The following is an 18,993-nucleotide window of genomic DNA, read 5'->3' as shown; positions in this document are numbered from 1 at the left end:
TTATAATGTTACCAAAGATTAATATTTCAGTTAAATGCTGTTCTTCTGAACTTCTATTCATCAAAGAAACCTGAAAAATTCCAATCAGCTGTTTTCAACATAATAATAATAATAAATTGATTTTTTTTTTTTGTAGCAAATCAGAATATTAGAATGATTTCTGAAGGATCATGTGACTGGAGTAATGATGGTAAAAAATCAGCTTTGAAAACACAGGAATAAATTACATTTTAAAATATATTCAAATAGAAAACAGTTATTTTAAATAGAAAAAACTATTTCAAAATTGTACCGTTTTTGCTGTACTTTGGATTAAATAAATACATACTTGATGAGCAGAACAGACTTTAAAAACATCAAAAATCTTACTGTAGTGTATTTTCGGTACACTTCTACATCCTGATTATATTACCTAAAATGCTTAATGTAATGACTTACCTTACTAACCACAATTTTGTCATGTAATTTGGAATCAGTAACAGATTACAATTTGTAAGTAATCTATCCAGCTCTGTCGGCTCGTATATTTAGGCTATTCACCCAAAAGAAAACATGTGGACATTTATAATCACTTTCGACCAAACCACTTTCAGACAGAAAATACACAGCCTAATCAATAATGCTTGGTTCACTAAGGGTTAAAATATCCCGTTATGTAGCCATACATTAGTATTTCCAAAGAGAGCTCTGTGGTCATTACCCAAATCTCTCAGCAATCGATTTAATGAGCTTTATAATTGGCATGGTTATTATTAGCTTCACAATGGCCAAGCAACAATATAAAATATAGAGACAGAGTCTGTTGTGGGTTATGACAAGTAGGCAAATAAAAGCATTTTATGTCCGCTGCAAAGTGTATAGGTACATTTCCTCATATTTTTCAGTGACAGAAGCGTGTACGGTCCTCCTACACTGTAAGCGGTGCTGTAACATTCACCGCCCTGATGAATTTGTATCGGTCTCTACTTTTACCTTTGACGCATTAGGACATGACGGGATTGTAGCAGTCGTTGAAAACGGTCAGTGTGTGATGGGAGAACTACCCCGTTGACTTCGGACAGGTAGGATTGCCTTGAACGGTCCTTAATCAGTCGTAAAAAGAAGGATGTTTAGGAAAGGTCCGCGACCGGCTCGGTTGCAAAGGGAGGAGCGCACGCTCGCACACAGCATCATCATTTTCCCTTTTGACTTTCATTTTGTGTATTTCGATGCGCAGCAAGTTCCGCTGATTTGTCACCGTGTGCATGTCGTGTGCTCGATAAAAGGCAGCTGCGTTTATGTGTATCACGCCTCGCCATAATTTAGGGAAGTGCAGGTCTTCAGGGACGGACAGAGGGCTCTAGCTGTCACTGCACGAACACACGCCCATTTTCAATATATGACCAAAATAATGACCCGCGGAATGAACACAAGACGTAAATGCACCGACTCTGCAAGGCGCCGTCGTATCCAGCGGGCTTTTTGTACAAGTGCATTTGTTTTTATTGCGATTTCAGCCGCTCCGTTACAGGCCGTCGAAATGTTATGACAAATACGGGGATGTTTTTGGGAATCTATGTCGGTGTTTATTCACAAATGACTGCGGCTCGCGCATAAACATTGAAAACACGCGTGGCGTTCTGGCACCTGTGCGCACGGCGCTTCCTGGTATGTGTCCATTAATGTCGTTCAGGTTTCACAGTTATTGCACGGAGAGAGGGGGAAAACCTTAATGCTCATAACTAAACGAATGCTTCATTTACACTCGGGATTTTTATTTCTATGGCTCGTATGAAACAAAGGGCAGCGCGTTATTCGTCTTCGCTGTGCAGGCATGGTGCAACATCACATTAATGTAGTCGATTTGTCTTGTTTAAAGCAGAAACGCTCAGATGCGGCCTGGTGTAAGTTATAATAATACTACACTGTGCATTTATGCTCAAAATGATGGTAAAACAAACAACTGGCAGCTGTGGTTGGCAGAAGTTTACCGTAAAAATACAGTGATGATATTACAAGCATTACGGGAGGTGTTTTGGTGATTTTACAGTTGCTGTCTGTACGTTTTATCAAATGCTGTACTGTTAATGTCTAATATACTTGAGCTGTTTCATCTATCAAGCATCTGTGGCCACTAGTAACAAAGATAGAGCCCAAATACCCACACAAACACATAACACCAGTTACATGATTATTGTGTAATAACAAAATGCAAAATAAAACGCTACACATGACTAAAACACAGGTGAAGGTTTTTGCATTGACTTTAGGAAATGCTGTTTTCCCCTGTTTTAAACTTTACACATTGGGGAAAAACATAATTTGGTAACACTTTATAGTAAGGTTCATTAGTTAACATTAACTGCATTGCAACAACATTGCATTGTGGACTAACATGAAAAAACACAGAATGACTGTATTTTTATAAACTAACATTAACAAAGATCAATAAATAGTGTAATAAATGTATTATTCATAAACTAATGTTAACAAATGACACCTTGTTTGATTTTAACAGTATTTTACTGTATTATAGACTTACTGCTTAAATTATAAATAATTCCTACATGTTTTAAAGTACATTTTAATGTATTTTCAGTGTATGGTAAGGTAACTTACAGTCGCGTTAAGCTATTGGCGTTTTTTTGTTGTAACACTTTTACATTGTTCTTAGTAAACAGGTCTATTTTTAAAGCGTAGGCACTATAATGATAAGATGTTACACATTCCATACTGTGTTGTTTAGTTTCGGTATTTGTTTCTGCACATATCCGGCATTTTAAATGCATAGTCTTGACAGTGTCTGATAGTTGAAGCTGGAAACCGCTATTAATATGATAAACACAGTTCATATTCATACGTTCCGTTGACTGTATTCAATCTGAACTTTATTTCCTGATAGAAATTCAGCTTGAACTGAAACAGTGTGATATTTTTACTCACGTGCAACTATTGTTTTAAAGTTGGTCTACTGAACAGAATCAACATATTGATTAATCCTTAATATTGCATTTTATTTTATTTAGTGCAGTCTTTTTTTTTGCATGCAGAACAGTCATATCTAGAAGGGGAAGGGCTGCTTTCTATATATAGTTTAGGTATATTTATAGATATAGTGGTAAAGTGTATGTATGGACATTTTTTTATTATGTAGCATTATGCATGCAAGTGTACTTATTAAAACACAATTACAGTTGATCTCTCTCCTGTCACTAATAAGTGAAGACTTTGCAAGATTGTTATTTTCCACAAGTCACGTCTTACCTTTCACTCTTGTGCGAAGTTTATTTCAAACTGGTTGACTTAAGTCTCACCTTACAATAGAAGACAGGCCCTGTAAGCAAATACAAGAAAACTGTTGGAAATTTGCATGTTCAACTTGAGTCCCTAGACAAATGATCTGCTTGTGGTTGATATATGCACTTCTCTAGAATATATATAGGTTACTGCAGTCGCACTGGGAAGTGGATTTTACAAATGGAATTAAATTGAGGTTAATATTTTCATTTGAAGTAGAGTTTTAGCAAACATACATATTTACAATCAACTGTATTTCAGCTTCTTGTGTCCAGATTCTGAGGAACAATGGACAAGGAGCCCCAAACGAAAGCAGAACCTGCAAAGAGCACAGTCAACACCACGACCACCACAGCGGTGAATCCTTCCCTTCAGGCCAATGGCGCCCCGAAAACTCCTCCTGCGCTCACAACTGTAACCACCTTCCACAATCAACCCACCCCTACAAACAGAAAAGTGGTGCAGGTATTTGCTCAAATCATGTTTCTGGATCATTTCTTTCCTTTGAAAGCATTGGCCCTTTCAAACAAATTAAAAACTGTTTTGCTGATATAATCCTGACTGTGCTTTAAACTAGTCACTGCGATGCTGAATGTAAAACCTGATGATTAAAATCAGTACTAACCTTTTTATTGATATGTATTAAATGTTTTCATTGTTGTTATTTCAAAAAAGACCTGTATGAGCACACATGGAAATCTTGTTTTTCAGTCAAATTCATTTGGAAAAAGCAAATGGAAAAAGCATATATGAATATGATCAGTAAGTAAAAACGCAGTTAGTTAGAAGACAAGCCTTGGACTGCTGCAGGTTCATGAAGAAATATAATTTTTTTTGCTCAAAATCCACTTTGGGAAAAGAAAATTTACACTACCAGTCAAAGGTTTTTGAACAGTAAGAAGTCTCTTCTGCTCACTAAGCCTGCATTTATTTGATTCAAAGTACAGCAAAAAACTTACATTTTGAAATATATTCAAATAGAAAACAGTTTTTTTAAATAGTAAAAATATTTCAAAATTGTACTCTTTTTGCTGTACTTTGGGTCAAATAAATGTAGACTTAAGTGAGCAGAAGAGACTTGTTTAAAAAACAATAAATCTTACTGTTCAAAAACGTTTGACTGGTAGTGTATATATACAGAAATAACTCAGCTAATTCATTTTTACGCAGAGAACATGATTCATTGTTTATAAAACAATTATCTGCATTAGTAAAAAGTAATTATTTGCGATCTAATGCTGAATGCTGTTACTGGAAACGCCTAAACTGTTATAAGCCAAACACTATAGCAATACAATATTCAGACTGCATGTTTATACACCTTTTTGTAATACACTTACTATTTTTCATCTTTTTATAATAAAATGAACCACTTTCTTCTATATTTTCTTCCAGGTTAATTTGTCTGGTGACCGACTGGCACCTTCTTTTTCACCAAGTGAGAGAGTCAGCCAAGCTTCATCGTCGCAGCAGAGCCCAAAAACGGTGCGTGTACGACAACATAGAAGAAATAACGTTTGTTTTATTGTTGTCATGACATTTTTTTCATTTCTTGACGATCAGGTTTCTCTGCCCAACACTCCTGGGTCAACGCCCCTCGTGAGAGGAAGTCTAAATCCGAGCGCCGCTCGTAAAATCTCTCCTCAAGCGCTGCTTCTGGGGAAGAGCCCGAGTACAAGTCAGGCTCAGATGCTTCTGAGGGCCCAGATGGTGAGAATATTCTGCAGCATTTTTAAACTCTTCATCATTGCAATTTCAGTTCCTCACATGCACTTTACACTTAACGGTTTTACCCACAATGCAACAGATGTGCCCCCTTCACACTCAAATGGAAACTTTGCTGGTTTCTCAAGTCTTAGTGAATGCTGTCCTGTGACCCTCTGCACTGCTTACTTGCAGTCATTGAGTCTTGTATTTATTGCTTGTGTCTGCAAAGTGACAAACCGTTGTTTTTTAATGTTTTTGATAGAAGTCTCTCATGCTCACCAAGACTGTATTTTATTTGATAAAAATACAGAAAAAAAAACAGTAATAATATGAAATATTACTGCAATTTAAAAGAACTGTTTCAATTGTAATATATTTTAAAATATAATTTATTACTGTGATGCAAAGCCAAATTTTCAGCATCATTACTCCAGTCTTTAGAGTCACATGATCCTTCAGAAATCATGCTAATATGCTGATTTGCAGCTGTTATTACTTCATATTTTAATGTAAACCATGAACCTTTTTATCAGGATTCTTTGATGAGTAGAAAGTTTAAAAGCATAGCATTTATTTGAAATAAAACCTTTTTAACGTTTTAAATGTAACTAGATAAAAAAGTTCATCAAGACAAACTTTAAGTTGGCTTGAGAATGCCGGACCAGAAAGTTTTAAAAAGTTCAGAAAGTTTGAAGAGTTTTAGACGTTTTAAGAAAAAAAAAGTTTTAAGTTTGATGGTTTTCAGTCTGAAATAGTATGAGGTTTAAAGTAGATTTAAAAGTTTAAAGTTTGAATGTTTTGAAGGCAATACAGTCTCTAGCATGATTAGCAAGTTGCTAGCATGTTTCTAGCATGATTAACAAGTTGTTAGCATGTTGCAAACATGTTTCTAACATGATTAGCAAGTTGTCAGCATGTTTCTAGCACGATTAGCAAGTTGTTAGCATGTTGCTAACATGTTTCTAGCACGATTAGCAAGTTGTTTGCATGTTATTAGCATGTTTCTAGCATGATAAGCAAGTTGTTAGCATGTTGTTAGCATGATTAGCATGTTGCTAGCATGATTAACAAATTGCTAGCATGTTTCTAGCATGATTAACACATTGTTGACATGTTTCTAGGATAATTAGCAAGTTGCTAGCATGTTTCTAGCATGATTAGCAAGTAGCTAACGTGTTTCTAGCATGATTAGCAAGTAGCTAGCATGTTTCTAGCATGATTAGCAAGTAGCTAGCATGTTTTTAACATGATTAGCATGTTGTTAACATGTTTCTAACATGATTAACAAATTGGTAGCATGTTTCTAGCATGATTAGCAAGTTGCTAACATGTTTCTAGCATGATTAGCAAGTAGCTAACATGTTTCTAGCATGATTAGCAAGTAGCTAACATGTTTCTAGCTTGATTAGCAAGTAGCTAACATGTTTTTAACATGATTACCATGTTTCTAGCAAGATTAACAAATTGTTAGCATGATTAGCAAGTAGCTAGCATGTTTCTAACATGATTAGCATGTTGTTAACATGTTTCTAGCATGATTAGCAAGTTGCTAGCATGTTTCTAGCATGATTAGCAAGTAGCTACCATGTTTCTAACATGATTAGCATGTTGTTAACATGTTTCTAACATGATTAACAAATTGCTAGCATGTTTCTAGCATGATTAGCAAGTTGCTAGCATGTTTCTAGCATGATTAACAAGTAGCTAGCATGTTTTAACATGATTACCATGTTTCTAGCAAGATTAACAAATTGTTAGCATGATTAACAAATTGTTAGCATGATTAGCAAGTAGCTAGCATGTTTTTAACATGATTACCATGTTTCTAGCAATATTAACAAATTGTTAGCATGAATAACAAATTGCTAGCATGATTAGCAAGTAGCTAGCATGTTTCTAACATGATTAGCAAGTAGCTAACATGTTTCCAGCATGATTAGCAAGTAGCTAACATGTTTCTAGCATGATTAGCAAGTAGCTAACATGTTTCTAGCATGATTAGCAAATAGCTAACATGTTTCTAGCTTGATTAGCAAGTAGCTAACATGTTTCTAGCATGATTAGTAAGTAGCTAACATCTTTCTAGCATTATTAGCAAGTAGCTAGCATGTTTTTAACGTGATTAGCAAGTAGCTAACATGTTTCTAGCATGATTAGCGAGTTCTTGACATGATTCTAGCATGATTAGCAAGTAGCTAACATGTTTCTAGCATGATTAGCAAGTAGCTAACATGTTTCTAGCTTGATAAGCAAGTAGCTAACATGTTTCTAGCACGATTAGCAAGTAGCTAACATGTTTCTAGCTTGATTAGCAAGTAGCTAACATGTTTCTAGCACGATTAGCAAGTAGCTAACATGTTTCTAGCACAATTAACAAGTTGCTAGCATGTTTCTAGCATGATTAGTAAGTAGCTAACATGTTTCTAGCATTATTAGCAAGTAGCTAGCATGTTCTTAACGTGATTAGCAAGTAGCTAACATGTTTCTAGCATGATTAGCGAGTTCTTGACATGTTTCTAGCATGATTAACAAGTTGTTAACATGTTTCTAGCATGATTAGCAAGTAGCTAGCATGTTTCTAGCATGATTAGCAAGGAGCTAGCATGTTTTTAACATGATTAGCAAGTAGCTAACATGTTTCTAATATGATTAGCAAGTAGCTAGTATGTTTTTAAAGTGATTAGCATGTTTCTAGCATGATTAGCATCATAATTAGTAAATTGCTAATATGTTTCTAGCATGATTAGCAAGTAGCTAGCATGATTCTGGTTGCTAGCCATAGATGAATCATGATGTATCACGGTTTCCACAAAAATATTAAGCAGCACAGCTGTTTTTGCAGCAAATCAGCATATATTTCTGAAGGATCATGTGACACTGAAGACTGGAGTAATGATGCCAAAAATTCAGCTTTGCATCACAGGAATAAATTACATTTTAAATATATCAAAATAGAAAACAGTTATTTAGAATTATAATAATATTTCAGAATATTACTGTTCTTACTGTATTTTTCCATCAAAAAATTGCCACAGGTATTCCGAAAAAATCATAATTATTCCAAACTTTTGACTGGTAGCGTTTGTGCTCTGTGCACATAACAGGTTGTATTTGTTCTCAGCTCATGGTCTGTTGTGACCAGCGGGCACATTGGTTTAAAAAAGCGAAGGGTTAGTGTCTAGAGGTCTGCACAGGGTGCATGCTTGCATGTTTCTGATGAGGACAGATTTTACTCGACCACATCAAAAGTTTACTATCACACGTACACAGCAAAAGCACAACAGGCAGGAAGTAACAGCCTTCTATTTTGCACCACTGGGACTTTTTCTTTATTTTTTTTACGTTGTCTCTTTTTCTTTCTCTCTTGCATTTCTCTCTTTCTCTGTGCTTGCCATCTGGCAGTTGATTCTAACGTCTGCTGTGCGGCCTGATGTACCTGCCCTCTCCTCCTCCTCCTCTTCCTCCTACTCCTCCTCATCCTCCTCCTCCTCCTCCACCCCTTCCTCTTCCTCACCTCGATTTCCCTCCACACAGGTGAGCTTGATTATCTCTGGTTAATTTAAAGGGACAGTTCACTCAAAAATGAAAATTTGTCATCATTTAGTTAAAAAAAGAAAGTTCTACAGGTTTGTTATAACACGAATCTGAGTTAATAATAATTTTTTATATGTAGGTGGGCTATCTTTTTATTCTACGTAACTTTAATGTAACATATAAGTGTAGAGGCTTTAAATCTGTTCATCTGGTTTTTGTTACATGTGGTGTTTTTCCAAAACCAGAATTTATGGCATCAATATCTTTCGTTCTCTCTCTGTTCTTCAGCTCCAGAGTCTGACTCTCCGTCCACCTCCACCTGGCACCCTTACCATCCCTCCGAACTTACCGCTAAAACCCACAACGTCAAGCCAGCCCCCTCCGCTTTCATGCCCAAGATTGCCAACCTTCCATCTGAGACCCAGCCAGCCAGCAAATGCTCCAGGGAAAGATGGAGCTACGAAGACAGAAAGCCCAACTTCTCAAACAGCTCAAACAAAAACACCCGTTCGGCATCTTACGGTTCCACCTCCATGTAAGTGCCCTATGAAATCTGTTTTATTTTTTTGACAAATTCCGTAGTATTTTTTTCCAAAATTTTTTGTTGTTGTTGTTTTTATTTTCATTTTTTTGGATTCCGTTTTTTTCCGTTTCAGTGTTTTTAGACTCCATTTTAATAGTTAAATTAAAAAAAAAAAATTAAATTAAAAAAAATCATCAAAAAGCATGTCTAATTAATTGAAATCATGAAACTTACACAATGTAATGGCAATTTATTAAAAGTTAAACAAAAATGTAATTTTTAAGGCCCTATGAAATAAGTTTTTTTTTTCACAAATTCAGTTTTATTTTTTACCAAATTTTGTGCTTTCCATTAATTTTCGTGATTCCATTTTAATGGTTTCATTAAATTTTAATAATCAAAAGCATATCTAATTAAATGTTTTTTTTAAATAATAATAAAAACAATATTAATTTATTAATTTATTGATTTAAATAACACAGAAATACTGTGTTGTGTATTTACATTTTTAATTTCTGGTAAATATTCCTTAAAATTTTTTTAATAATTATATTAGGAGTAGTAGTAGTACTTAGTAAGCATTAAGTAATACATTTTTGTCACAGTTTGTTCAAGTTAAACCAAACTTTTATTTTGACGGGCTGCTGTGAAGACCTTTAGGTTTCTGTTTGTATATGATATGAAGAAAAGAAACGGTAAAATGCTCATGAAGTGGCTCTCAGAGCAGTTCTAGAGAGTATGTTTATGTGTTGAACTCATATATTGAGGCGGCCGAGGCTGAAAACACAGCAAGCGTCACGTGCATTTCAATATGTGTGTTGCAAACGAAAGTACGCGTCTGCGCCATTCATTCACACAGAGACATGCAAAACATGCAGGATTCATATTTAAATAGTATTTTTGCAGCTTATTAGTCATAGACACTAGCCCATATCACATTTTGATTTAAGTGTGCTGACCTACTTTTGATTTATTCATCCAAAATTTGTCAAATTCCGTGACATTCCGTGCTATACAGTACATTCCATTTTTATGACCTGGATTCCATCATACTGACTCCAGATTTTGAATGGTGGTGTATTATGCTGTCCAGTGTCAAAAAGAATTAAGTTTCGGGGCAAAATGCCACATAATGTGACTAAATTTCCCAATGTATCTGTCTGTATTCCTTATTGTTCCTTTTGTCTCCAGCCCTGTATGCACCTGCACAGGCCCATGCCTTAGCGAAGCAAAAGCTGAACAGCAGCGGTCTCAAGAGGCCCCACAACCAGATCAGCATCCCACAGCACCCCTTCAATCAGAGGCATACGCCCCCCAACTCTCCCCCTGCCACACCAAAGAAGCCTCTTCCAGAGTTAAAGCGCTGCCCGTCCACCCAGTCATCCCAAAGCGTGTCAGCGCAGAGCGCTTCAGTGCCCATCACCGTTCCATCCCCCGCGAGGGCTCACCTCACACCCCCTACCCTGACTTTGCCCTTGAGGTCTTCCTCACCCGGTGGATCCTTACTGGCTACAAAACAGCTGTTGAGGATTGCATTGTCCTCTGCATCTGCCCAGTGCACCAACGGCCAATCAAAGACAGCCACTGTGTCCCCGCCCCACGATCTCATCCAATCGAAGCCGCTCGTCTCGCCTGTGCTCGCTAAACCAGAGTGCCCCGCCCAGCCGTTACGGACTCCAAACCCATGCCCGCAGCTGGTGCAGTTGTCGCCCTCCAGACAAACCACAGCAGCCACACCTATCATCACCACCCCACCGCTGGCATCTCCTCAAAGGGCGTCACCTCCGTCTCCAGTGCTGCCCCTGGTGTCCACTAGCAGCATTCTCGCACCCCTGCAATCTCTTTTGACCTCACAGAGTCCAACACAAACGGCCGAGACGGCGAAAGAGCCGAAGGATAGAAAGGAAGAGCAGAAGGAGGGAGATGTACCAGAACAGACTCCTCAAGATCTGAAATGTCCAGCACCCCAAGAGAAAATCACCCAGGCTGTCACCGTAGATCAGCCGTCAAGTGAAACTTTGGAGAAGGTTAATTAATACAGTGCAAACTTCAAACCTCTTAAGCTAAATTTTAAAAAACTTTATTTTTTTTCAGTGGCCAATACTGTGATATCTAGAGAGCAGAGTGGCCAATATAATGCTCAAAAGACAATTTAAGGATGACGAATGTTACATACATAAATTGCTGAAGTGAAGCAAACACAAAAGTTGTTCAAAATTGGATTTTGGAAACAATGCAAAGGGGAAAAACTCGATAATCGGCTAATCAGGCAATTATCATCTAATGCCCAAATAGCAAATGTCATATGATTAATACTCTATCTACTCTATCGATATGTAAATTATTGGTTGATATATCAGTCTATTATAACTTTTTAAAATAAGTTTTTTTGAAAACGGACATTATTGGTAATTAACCCTAAATCATAAAAGACTGAAAAAAACTGAAATGAAATATGTTTTTTTTTTTTTTTATTTCAGCTAGTTGCATTTCTTTTTTTTAAAACTGAAACTGAAATAATATTTTAAAAAACTAAAGACTTATTTAAAAATATATAAATAAATAAAAAAATATATAAAATAATGTATAAAATTGTAAAAAATTATAAAAAAAAACTATATTGACTATATTGAAAAAAAACTATTAAAAATATACAAATAAAAACTATTTCTAAATATTAATATAACTATAATAATAATATCATAACAAAATTTTTTACTTTTTTATTATTAAATTGTAACATAAACATTAGCTGAAATTAAATATAAAAGAATCAAATTTATTTTATTTCAGCTAGTTGCATTTCTCATTTTCATTTACTTTCGCTTGATGTAATAAAAAACTAAAACTGAAATCAAATAAAAATAAAAACTATATTGACTATATTGAAAAAACTAATAAAAATGACAAAAAAACAACATTAGTAAAAACCAGCAAAAACTAAAACTATCTTGACTATACTGTAAAAAAATAATAAAAATGACAAAAAAACAACAACACTACTAAAACTAACTAAAATTAAACTTAAAATGGCTATGCTATAATGACTCTTTCTAAATATTAATATAACTATAATAGTATCTCAATGAATAGTATCTTGCTGTTTTACAGTAATGCTTTAGTAAGTACATGTTGATCTAAACAATCTCTGCATTTTAGGTCTTGGACAAGATGACAGTCTGCACAGAGGATTCGAGGACTGACAGCCAGATGAAGACGTCACAGAAAAACGAAACCCTCTCGTCCTCAGTCACACCATGGCCAGCTGAGAAAGATGACCAGTGTGAAGAAACATCCATCCAGTCCGACAATCACTCAGGTATATAGAGTCATCATAACCTGTTATAAAAACATCTGAGGTAGCTGATACCTTAATATATAACTGAAAACTCAGTGAAGTCTCCTGAGATCTAAAGTAGCGTTTTTACACCCTGTTGGTAACATCACAACTGTCTTCATCTTTCCAGCAATTTCCAGCCTGTCTTCTGACATGTCACCCATCCAGTCCTCCATTACTCAGCCGTTAGATATGTCCCCTGTGGACAACTGTTTTCCTCCAAAGTTTCATCCTGTGCTTGAGAGGCCACTGGTTCAGCCTCCCACCGTCAGTCAAATGAAGACCACAGAGGCTCAACAACCATCAGGAGCACCCAAACCTTTGGTTCTGACACACCTGGTGGAAGGATTTATCATACAGGAAGGACTGGAGCCATTCCCGGTAAACAAAACATCTCCCAAGCACTGCCTAAAACACATTTTTGTTGTTCTTTTGAAGTTTCTATTCATCATCCTGGAAAATATGTATCAGGGTTTCTCCAAAAGTGTAAAGCAGAACAACTGTTTTTTACAGTGATAATAAAAAGAAATGTTTCCTAAGCACCAAATCAGCATATTAGAATGATTTCTAAAGGATCGTGAAGACTAGAGTAAAGATGCTGAAAATTCAGCTTTGCCATCACAGGAATAAATTACATTTAAAATGTAATAAAATTTACAATTATCCCACAGGTGAGCAGGTCGTCTCTGATGGTGGGTCCCGCCCGGGAGCCGGGGGTAAATGGGGCGAGGGAAGCAGAACTCATCCCTTCCAGTTCAGAGCCTCCAGAGGACTCCACAGACTCAGATGACGTGGTTACAAACAGTAAGTAAAACACACTTCTTCTTTTCTAAGTTTGCATTTGTAGTTTATTGCACCATCTTTATTACAAAAATACCATGCAATCTTTAACTGAACAACTTATGGCCACAACAAATCTCTCATTAAATACTGAAAATTGCTAAAAATTGACTATTTAAAAACTGGCTTTCTATTTTCATCGATCCACAGTTGAAGTCAAAAGTTTACATACACATTGCAGAATCTGCAACCAAAATAAGAGGGATCATACAAAATGCATGCTATTTTTTTTTTTTAGTGCTGACCTGAAAAAAATATCTCACATAAAAGATATTTACATATAGTCCACAAGAGAAAATCATAGTTGAATTTATAAAAATTACCCCAAGTTAACATACGCTTGATTCTTATTGAATGGAATTTGAACCCTTTCCAACAATGACTGTATGATTTTGAGATCCATCTTTTCACACTGAGGACAACTGAGGGACTCATATGCAACTATTACAGAAGGTTTAAACACTCACTGATGCTCCAGAGGGAAACACAATGCATTAAGAGCCGGGGGTGAAAACTTTTGAACAGAATGAAGATGTGTAATTTTTTCTTATTACTTAATGTCATATTTTTTTTTAATTTAGTACTGCCCTTCAGAAGCTACAGAAGATACTTACATGTTCCTTAGAAGACAAATTAAGCTACATTTACCCTGATCTTTAAATTCCAAAAGTTTTCACCCTCCCCAGCTCTTAATATGTCGTTTTTCCTTCTGAAGCATCACTGAGAGTTTGAAACTTCTGTAATAGTTGTCCCTCAGTCCCTCAGTTGTACTCACTGTAAAAAGATGGATCTCAAAATCATACAGTCATTGTTGGAAAGGGTTCAAATACACAAAAATGCTGAAAAACTAAAGAATTTTGTGGGACCTGAAGAAGTTTTCTGAACAGCAGGCAGTTTAACTGTTCAGAACAAACAAGGAATTCATCACTAAACAAAAAAACACAGCTGTGGATCATTCAGGTAGCAACACAGTATTATTAAGAATCAAGCGTATGAAAACTTTTGAACAGGGTCAGTTTTATAAATTTAATTATTATTTTCTCTGGTGGACTATATGTAAACATCTTTTATGCAGAACGTCTTACTCAGGTCAGTACTAAATAAAAATAACATGCATTTTGTATGACCCCTCTTATTTTGGTCAAATAATTAACATTTTGCATATTCTGCAAGGTGTATGTAAGCTTTTGACTTCAGCTGTATCTATCTGTCTATCTATCTATCTATCTATCTATCTATGTGTTTATCTATCAATCATCTTTTGATATTTTTCCTTGTAGATGGTGTCGGACGGTCCCACAAGCTTGTTCTGCAGTGCCAGTTTTGCAAGAGGAAAGGCACCGCCCAAACATTCCCACGCTCCAAACGCTTCTGCTCCAAGTCCTGTGCCAAGAGGTACACCTCCCTTATGTGACACAAATAACACACTGACAGAATGAAATAAACAACTTGAGCTGTTAGCATAACTGACACTGTAATGAATGGGTGCCTAACTTGTATTCTGGCACATAAAAATGCTCCATCAACACCTTTGCAAATGTCTCTCTTGCTCAGTGGAGTCAGAAACCACAACTGGAAGGGTCTGAGCATGATTTCCTGCATGTCTCTAAGAGTTCTCTTCAAGAATAACTGCAGAATGCATGTCGAATTGACTCAGATACTTGTGTGGTGTTAAAAAGGGTATTTCCATCATAGCTTAAGTAATTAATATGCATGTTTACAGTGGCCACATAAAAGTGTTTGGACACAACTTTTGACTAATAGTGTATAAATGTATAAATGCTATTGCATTATACAATGCTTTTCATGCCCGTTAATTTTAAAGTAATACAAAACAAAAAGACTTTCTTTCTTGATCTTTTGAAGACTTTTAGTCAAATTTTCACAAAAATTGTTTGTATTTAAGCTATAAATCAATTAATATACAGTTTGAATTTAACCCAAAGCATGCTCTGAATCACACAGTACTGGAACAGGTTCATAGTTAATGCGGTGAACTACACCTGTGGTTACTGTACTCGTTTACCTGTCAACTTGAGGAACTAAAAATGACACAACTTGGTCATTGCAAAATGGCTAAGTGAAGTTAGCTAAGACAAAAGCTGAATCATTTGTCTGCAGATGCTGCTTAGTTTGATATTTTGTACAACAGTGTACAACAGTACTAAAAAAGTACTTTTTTAGGAGTACTATATTTAAGTATGGTGAAATAGTGAGTCATGTGCTCAAAGCTAGTTGCTAGCATTGTCCTAAAAAGATCTCACACACTTACACATACACACTGTGACAGGATGTGGTCATGGTTGTGATAAACATCAACCCTTGACACACATTACAAGCTGCAAGGCTGATTTTGGTCAGTGTGTTGGGTTGACTATAAAGACAACCTTTGTTTACCTGCTCAATCTTTTTGCAGGTTCAGTTACACCAAACGTTTCCGTGCGCTCAGGCGCTGTGTGAGTGAGGGGGGCCATCGATCTGAGCTCAATGGTGCCGAAGAAAATTTCCACCAGGTTTGTGTGTGGCCTGTAAAACAACGCATGTTGTTGAGATCTGTGTGATTTACTAAACTCTTTTACTGTCTAGGCCAAACATGGGACCACAGAGCAGTGGAGAATCCTTCAACAGCCACCACATGAGGGGGAAGATGGGACGGCCGCTCCGATGAAAACCAGGCTCCGCAGACACACGGAACAGGAACGGGAGCGAGAGATTAGAGTCAGGCAAACGGTGGAGGAGACGAGAAGTGCCCCCACTTCACCCATAGATCCTGTGTCTCCCATTGATGTCTCCCCCTATCCCAAACCATCTCAGTGGTCGGTGGATCAAGTGTCAAGCTTTATATCCAATTTACCAGGTACAAAGAACCCCTATCTATCTATCTATCTATCTATCTATCTATCTATCTATCTATCTGTCTATATGACGTCTGTCTGTCATCTATCTATCTGTCTGTCTATCTGTCTGTCTGTATATCTGTCTATATGACGTCTGTCTGTCATCTGTCTATCTATCTATCTGTCTGTCTGTCTGTCTGTCTGTATGTCTGTCTATCAGTCTCTGTCATCTATCTATCTAGCTATATATCTGATGTCTGTCTATCTGCCTGTCTGTCTGTCTGTCTATATGATGTCTGTCTGTCTGTCTTTCTGTCTATCTGACGTCTGTCTGCCTGTCTATCTATCCATCTGTCTGTATGTCTATCTGTCTGTCTGTTTGTCTGTCTATCCATCTCTCTGTCTGTCTGTCTTTCTGTCTATCTATCTGACGTCTGTCTGCCTGTCTATCTATCCATCTGTCTGTATGTTTATCTGTCTGTCTGTCTTTCTGTCTATCTATCTTACGTCTGTCTGTCTATCCATCTGTCTGTCTTGTCTATCTGATGTCTGTCATCTATCTGTCTGTCTGTATGTCTGTCTGCCATCTGTCTATCTCTTCCGTCTGTCTGTCTATCTATCAGCTGTCTGTTTGTCTGTATGTATATCTGACGTCTGTCTGTCTGTCTTTCTATCTATCTGTCTGACTTCTGTCTGACATCTGTCTGTCTGCATGTATATCTGACGTTTGTCTTTCTGTCTATCTACCTATCTATCTGATGTCTGTCTGTCTGTCTATCCGTCTCTCTGTCTGTCTTTCTTTCTGTCTGTCTGTCTGTATGTATATCTGACGTCTGTCTGTCTGTCTGTCTATCCGTCTGTCTGCCTGTATGTCTGTCTATCTATCTATCTATCTATCTATCTGTCTGTCTGTCCGTCTGTCTATCCGTCTGTCTGCCTGTATGTCTGTCTATCTATCTATCTATCTATCTATCTATCTATCTGTCTGTCTGTCTGTCTATCTATCTGTCTGTCTGTCTGTCTGTCTATCCGTCTGTCTGCCTGTATGTCTGTCTATCTATCTATCTATCTATCTATCTATCAGCCAGGCTTTCTCAAGCTAAGATTAAATTTGTCTTGAAAAACTTTTTCAACTTAGTTTCACTATATAGTAAACATTGACACTACTATTTTAACCCACCTCAATTGTCTCAGGGTGTCAAGACATCGCAGAATCCTTCAGAGCCCAAGAGATCGACGGGCAGGCCTTGCTTCTGCTGACCGAAGACCATTTGATGAGCGCCATGAATGTCAAACTCGGTCCCGCTCTCAAAATATGCGCCCGCATCAACTCCCTGAAAGAAGGCGGAAGATAAAGAGAATGAAACAGAGACACGAAAGAAGCTAGGTATATCCTTGTGGACCATAAGAGCACTTGCCAATAGAATAGAGCCATTTTGTGCACTTTAATCTCCAGAGATTTATGCGATAATTTCATTGTTATGAGAAAGCTTACATGTATTTGCTTGAACTAAACTAGCAAAACCATACAGTTCTTGTAAACTTAGCCTCTGTCTGAAAGCATGGTAGCAATATAATGGTCTCAGTCTGTGAGCGTTTTACAGGATGTATATTTAATCACAGTAGGAGGGAACTGTTAGCATCTCCTTTTTTTTGTATGGGTAAATTTGATCAGGGTCAATGATTTTATATTTTTGGCTGAGAGCAAAGGAGATCACTTCCTGTGTCAGCGCGGAGAGGTTCGACAAGAACGGAAGTGCTGTTATTGTGTGCATGTCCCATTGTATATATTTTCCTATCGTATTCCATATGTATACATGTATAACAATGCAGTGTTCTGTGTGTATAAATTAAAACAAATGTTTTGTGAAGGATTTGTAATATTTAATATATTTGTCTTCTAAGGCTCTAGAAAGTACAAATGCGAATCATTTCAAGTTTATAAACATTTTTAAACAACGTTTGAGATACTGACATAAATGAAATTTTGTGAAATCTCCGCAGTGGTACTGTGTAAATCAGACAGGCTGTCAAAGGATAAGACGAGAACAAGGTACCCGAAGGCAATTGTTTTAAATCAAGGCAGTGAAAAGGTGCCTTTTTTATGAGACCTTATGAAACTACTGTAGGCATTTTGCTGAGGCAAACTATGTACTAGATTGTGTCATCAAGTGTTGTTTCTCATTGTTACATTACCTTTCTTGTGCCACTTTTGATTATTTAATTAAACCAACTACATTTTGTTACGGAACTTTGAATTGGTCTTTTATTGTACCCTTTTTTTTTTTTTTTTTTTTTTAATTACCTTTTTTTGTCCTTTTACAGGTGGCAATGTGGATATTACCCAGCTTTGTTGTGTTACTATAAAATGTTTGGGGTCAGTAATTTATTGTAATAATTAATATAATAATTGCTTTTATTCAGCAAGAATGCATTAAGTTAATTAAAAGTGGCATGATTTATATATATATATATATATATATATATATATATAATGTTTTAAAGAAACATTAAAAAATGGCCGACCCCAAACTTTTGAACTGTAGTGTTTACATGTGGTAAATTTGTTTTCTGTCATTTACTAAGGGTGGATTCTCTTGAGCTTGGTATGAGTCATAAAGCGTCCAGGTTTCTGATGTCAAAAATTAGTTTTGGACAGCATAATATCATATAACCCACTAGATGGCATTCACACCCAAAATAGTAATTTCATACATCCTCAAAAAGCGTCTTGTTATGGTTGACACAAAGTTCTGTTGTAGTTCGTGAAATATTATCGCGATTATTTAATTTGGAAATAAGCCGAAAACTATAACACCGAGAGAGAAAATAAAAGCAGAGACATATTAATGCTGTAATAAATCAAAAGATGTTATTCACCAGGCATTGAGGGAAGGCGATTGTGACGTATGTGGCTGTGCTTTCTTCTGATTGGCTTA

The 18,993-nt window shown here is 36.5% G+C and overlaps 1 protein-coding gene across 3 annotated transcripts; it reads left to right on the top strand.

Annotated features, from left to right (window-relative positions):
• Positions 1 to 701: 701 nt before the first annotated feature.
• Positions 702 to 18,300, top strand: si:ch211-230g15.5 (polyhomeotic-like protein 3). 3 transcript variants are annotated; one of them, XM_051098881.1, is made up of 14 exons: positions 702 to 1,061; positions 3,538 to 3,741; positions 4,672 to 4,761; positions 4,840 to 4,986; positions 8,386 to 8,517; positions 8,806 to 9,052; positions 10,232 to 11,067; positions 12,200 to 12,359; positions 12,508 to 12,758; positions 13,049 to 13,181; positions 14,498 to 14,612; positions 15,634 to 15,730; positions 15,804 to 16,074; positions 17,249 to 18,300. In XM_051098881.1, exons 2-14 carry the CDS (start codon positions 3,565 to 3,567, stop codon positions 17,407 to 17,409), a joined length of 2,817 nt encoding a protein of 938 aa, XP_050954838.1. In that variant the 5' UTR covers positions 702 to 1,061; positions 3,538 to 3,564; the 3' UTR covers positions 17,410 to 18,300. The 3 variants fall into 3 exon arrangements, with proteins under 3 accessions (XP_050954838.1, XP_050954840.1, XP_050954839.1); XM_051098882.1 differs by lacking the exon at positions 702 to 1,061 and adding an exon at positions 1,147 to 1,647; XM_051098883.1 differs by lacking the exon at positions 8,386 to 8,517 and having other exon boundaries at positions 706 to 1,061.
• Positions 18,301 to 18,993: the final 693 nt, after the last annotated feature.

The sequence above is a fragment of the Labeo rohita genome, chromosome 24, assembly GCF_022985175.1.
Source record: "Labeo rohita strain BAU-BD-2019 chromosome 24, IGBB_LRoh.1.0, whole genome shotgun sequence".
In the NCBI taxonomy this organism is placed as follows: Eukaryota; Metazoa; Chordata; class Actinopteri; order Cypriniformes; family Cyprinidae; genus Labeo; species Labeo rohita.
The sequence above is the reverse complement of the archived record's forward strand: the minus strand, read 5'-3'. Positions and strand labels throughout refer to the sequence as shown.

Bases quoted from the DNA above. Each gene is read 5' to 3' on its own strand.
- si:ch211-230g15.5 (XM_051098881.1), top strand. From the start codon at position 3,565: ATGGACAAGGAGCCCCAAACGAAAGCAGAACCTGCAAAGAGCACAGTC. The intron at 4,762-4,839 runs GTGCGTGTACGA...CTTGACGATCAG, and splicing joins CGCAGCAGAGCCCAAAAACG to GTTTCTCTGCCCAACACTCC. The intron at 15,731-15,803 runs GTTTGTGTGTGG...TTTACTGTCTAG, and splicing joins CCGAAGAAAATTTCCACCAG to GCCAAACATGGGACCACAGA.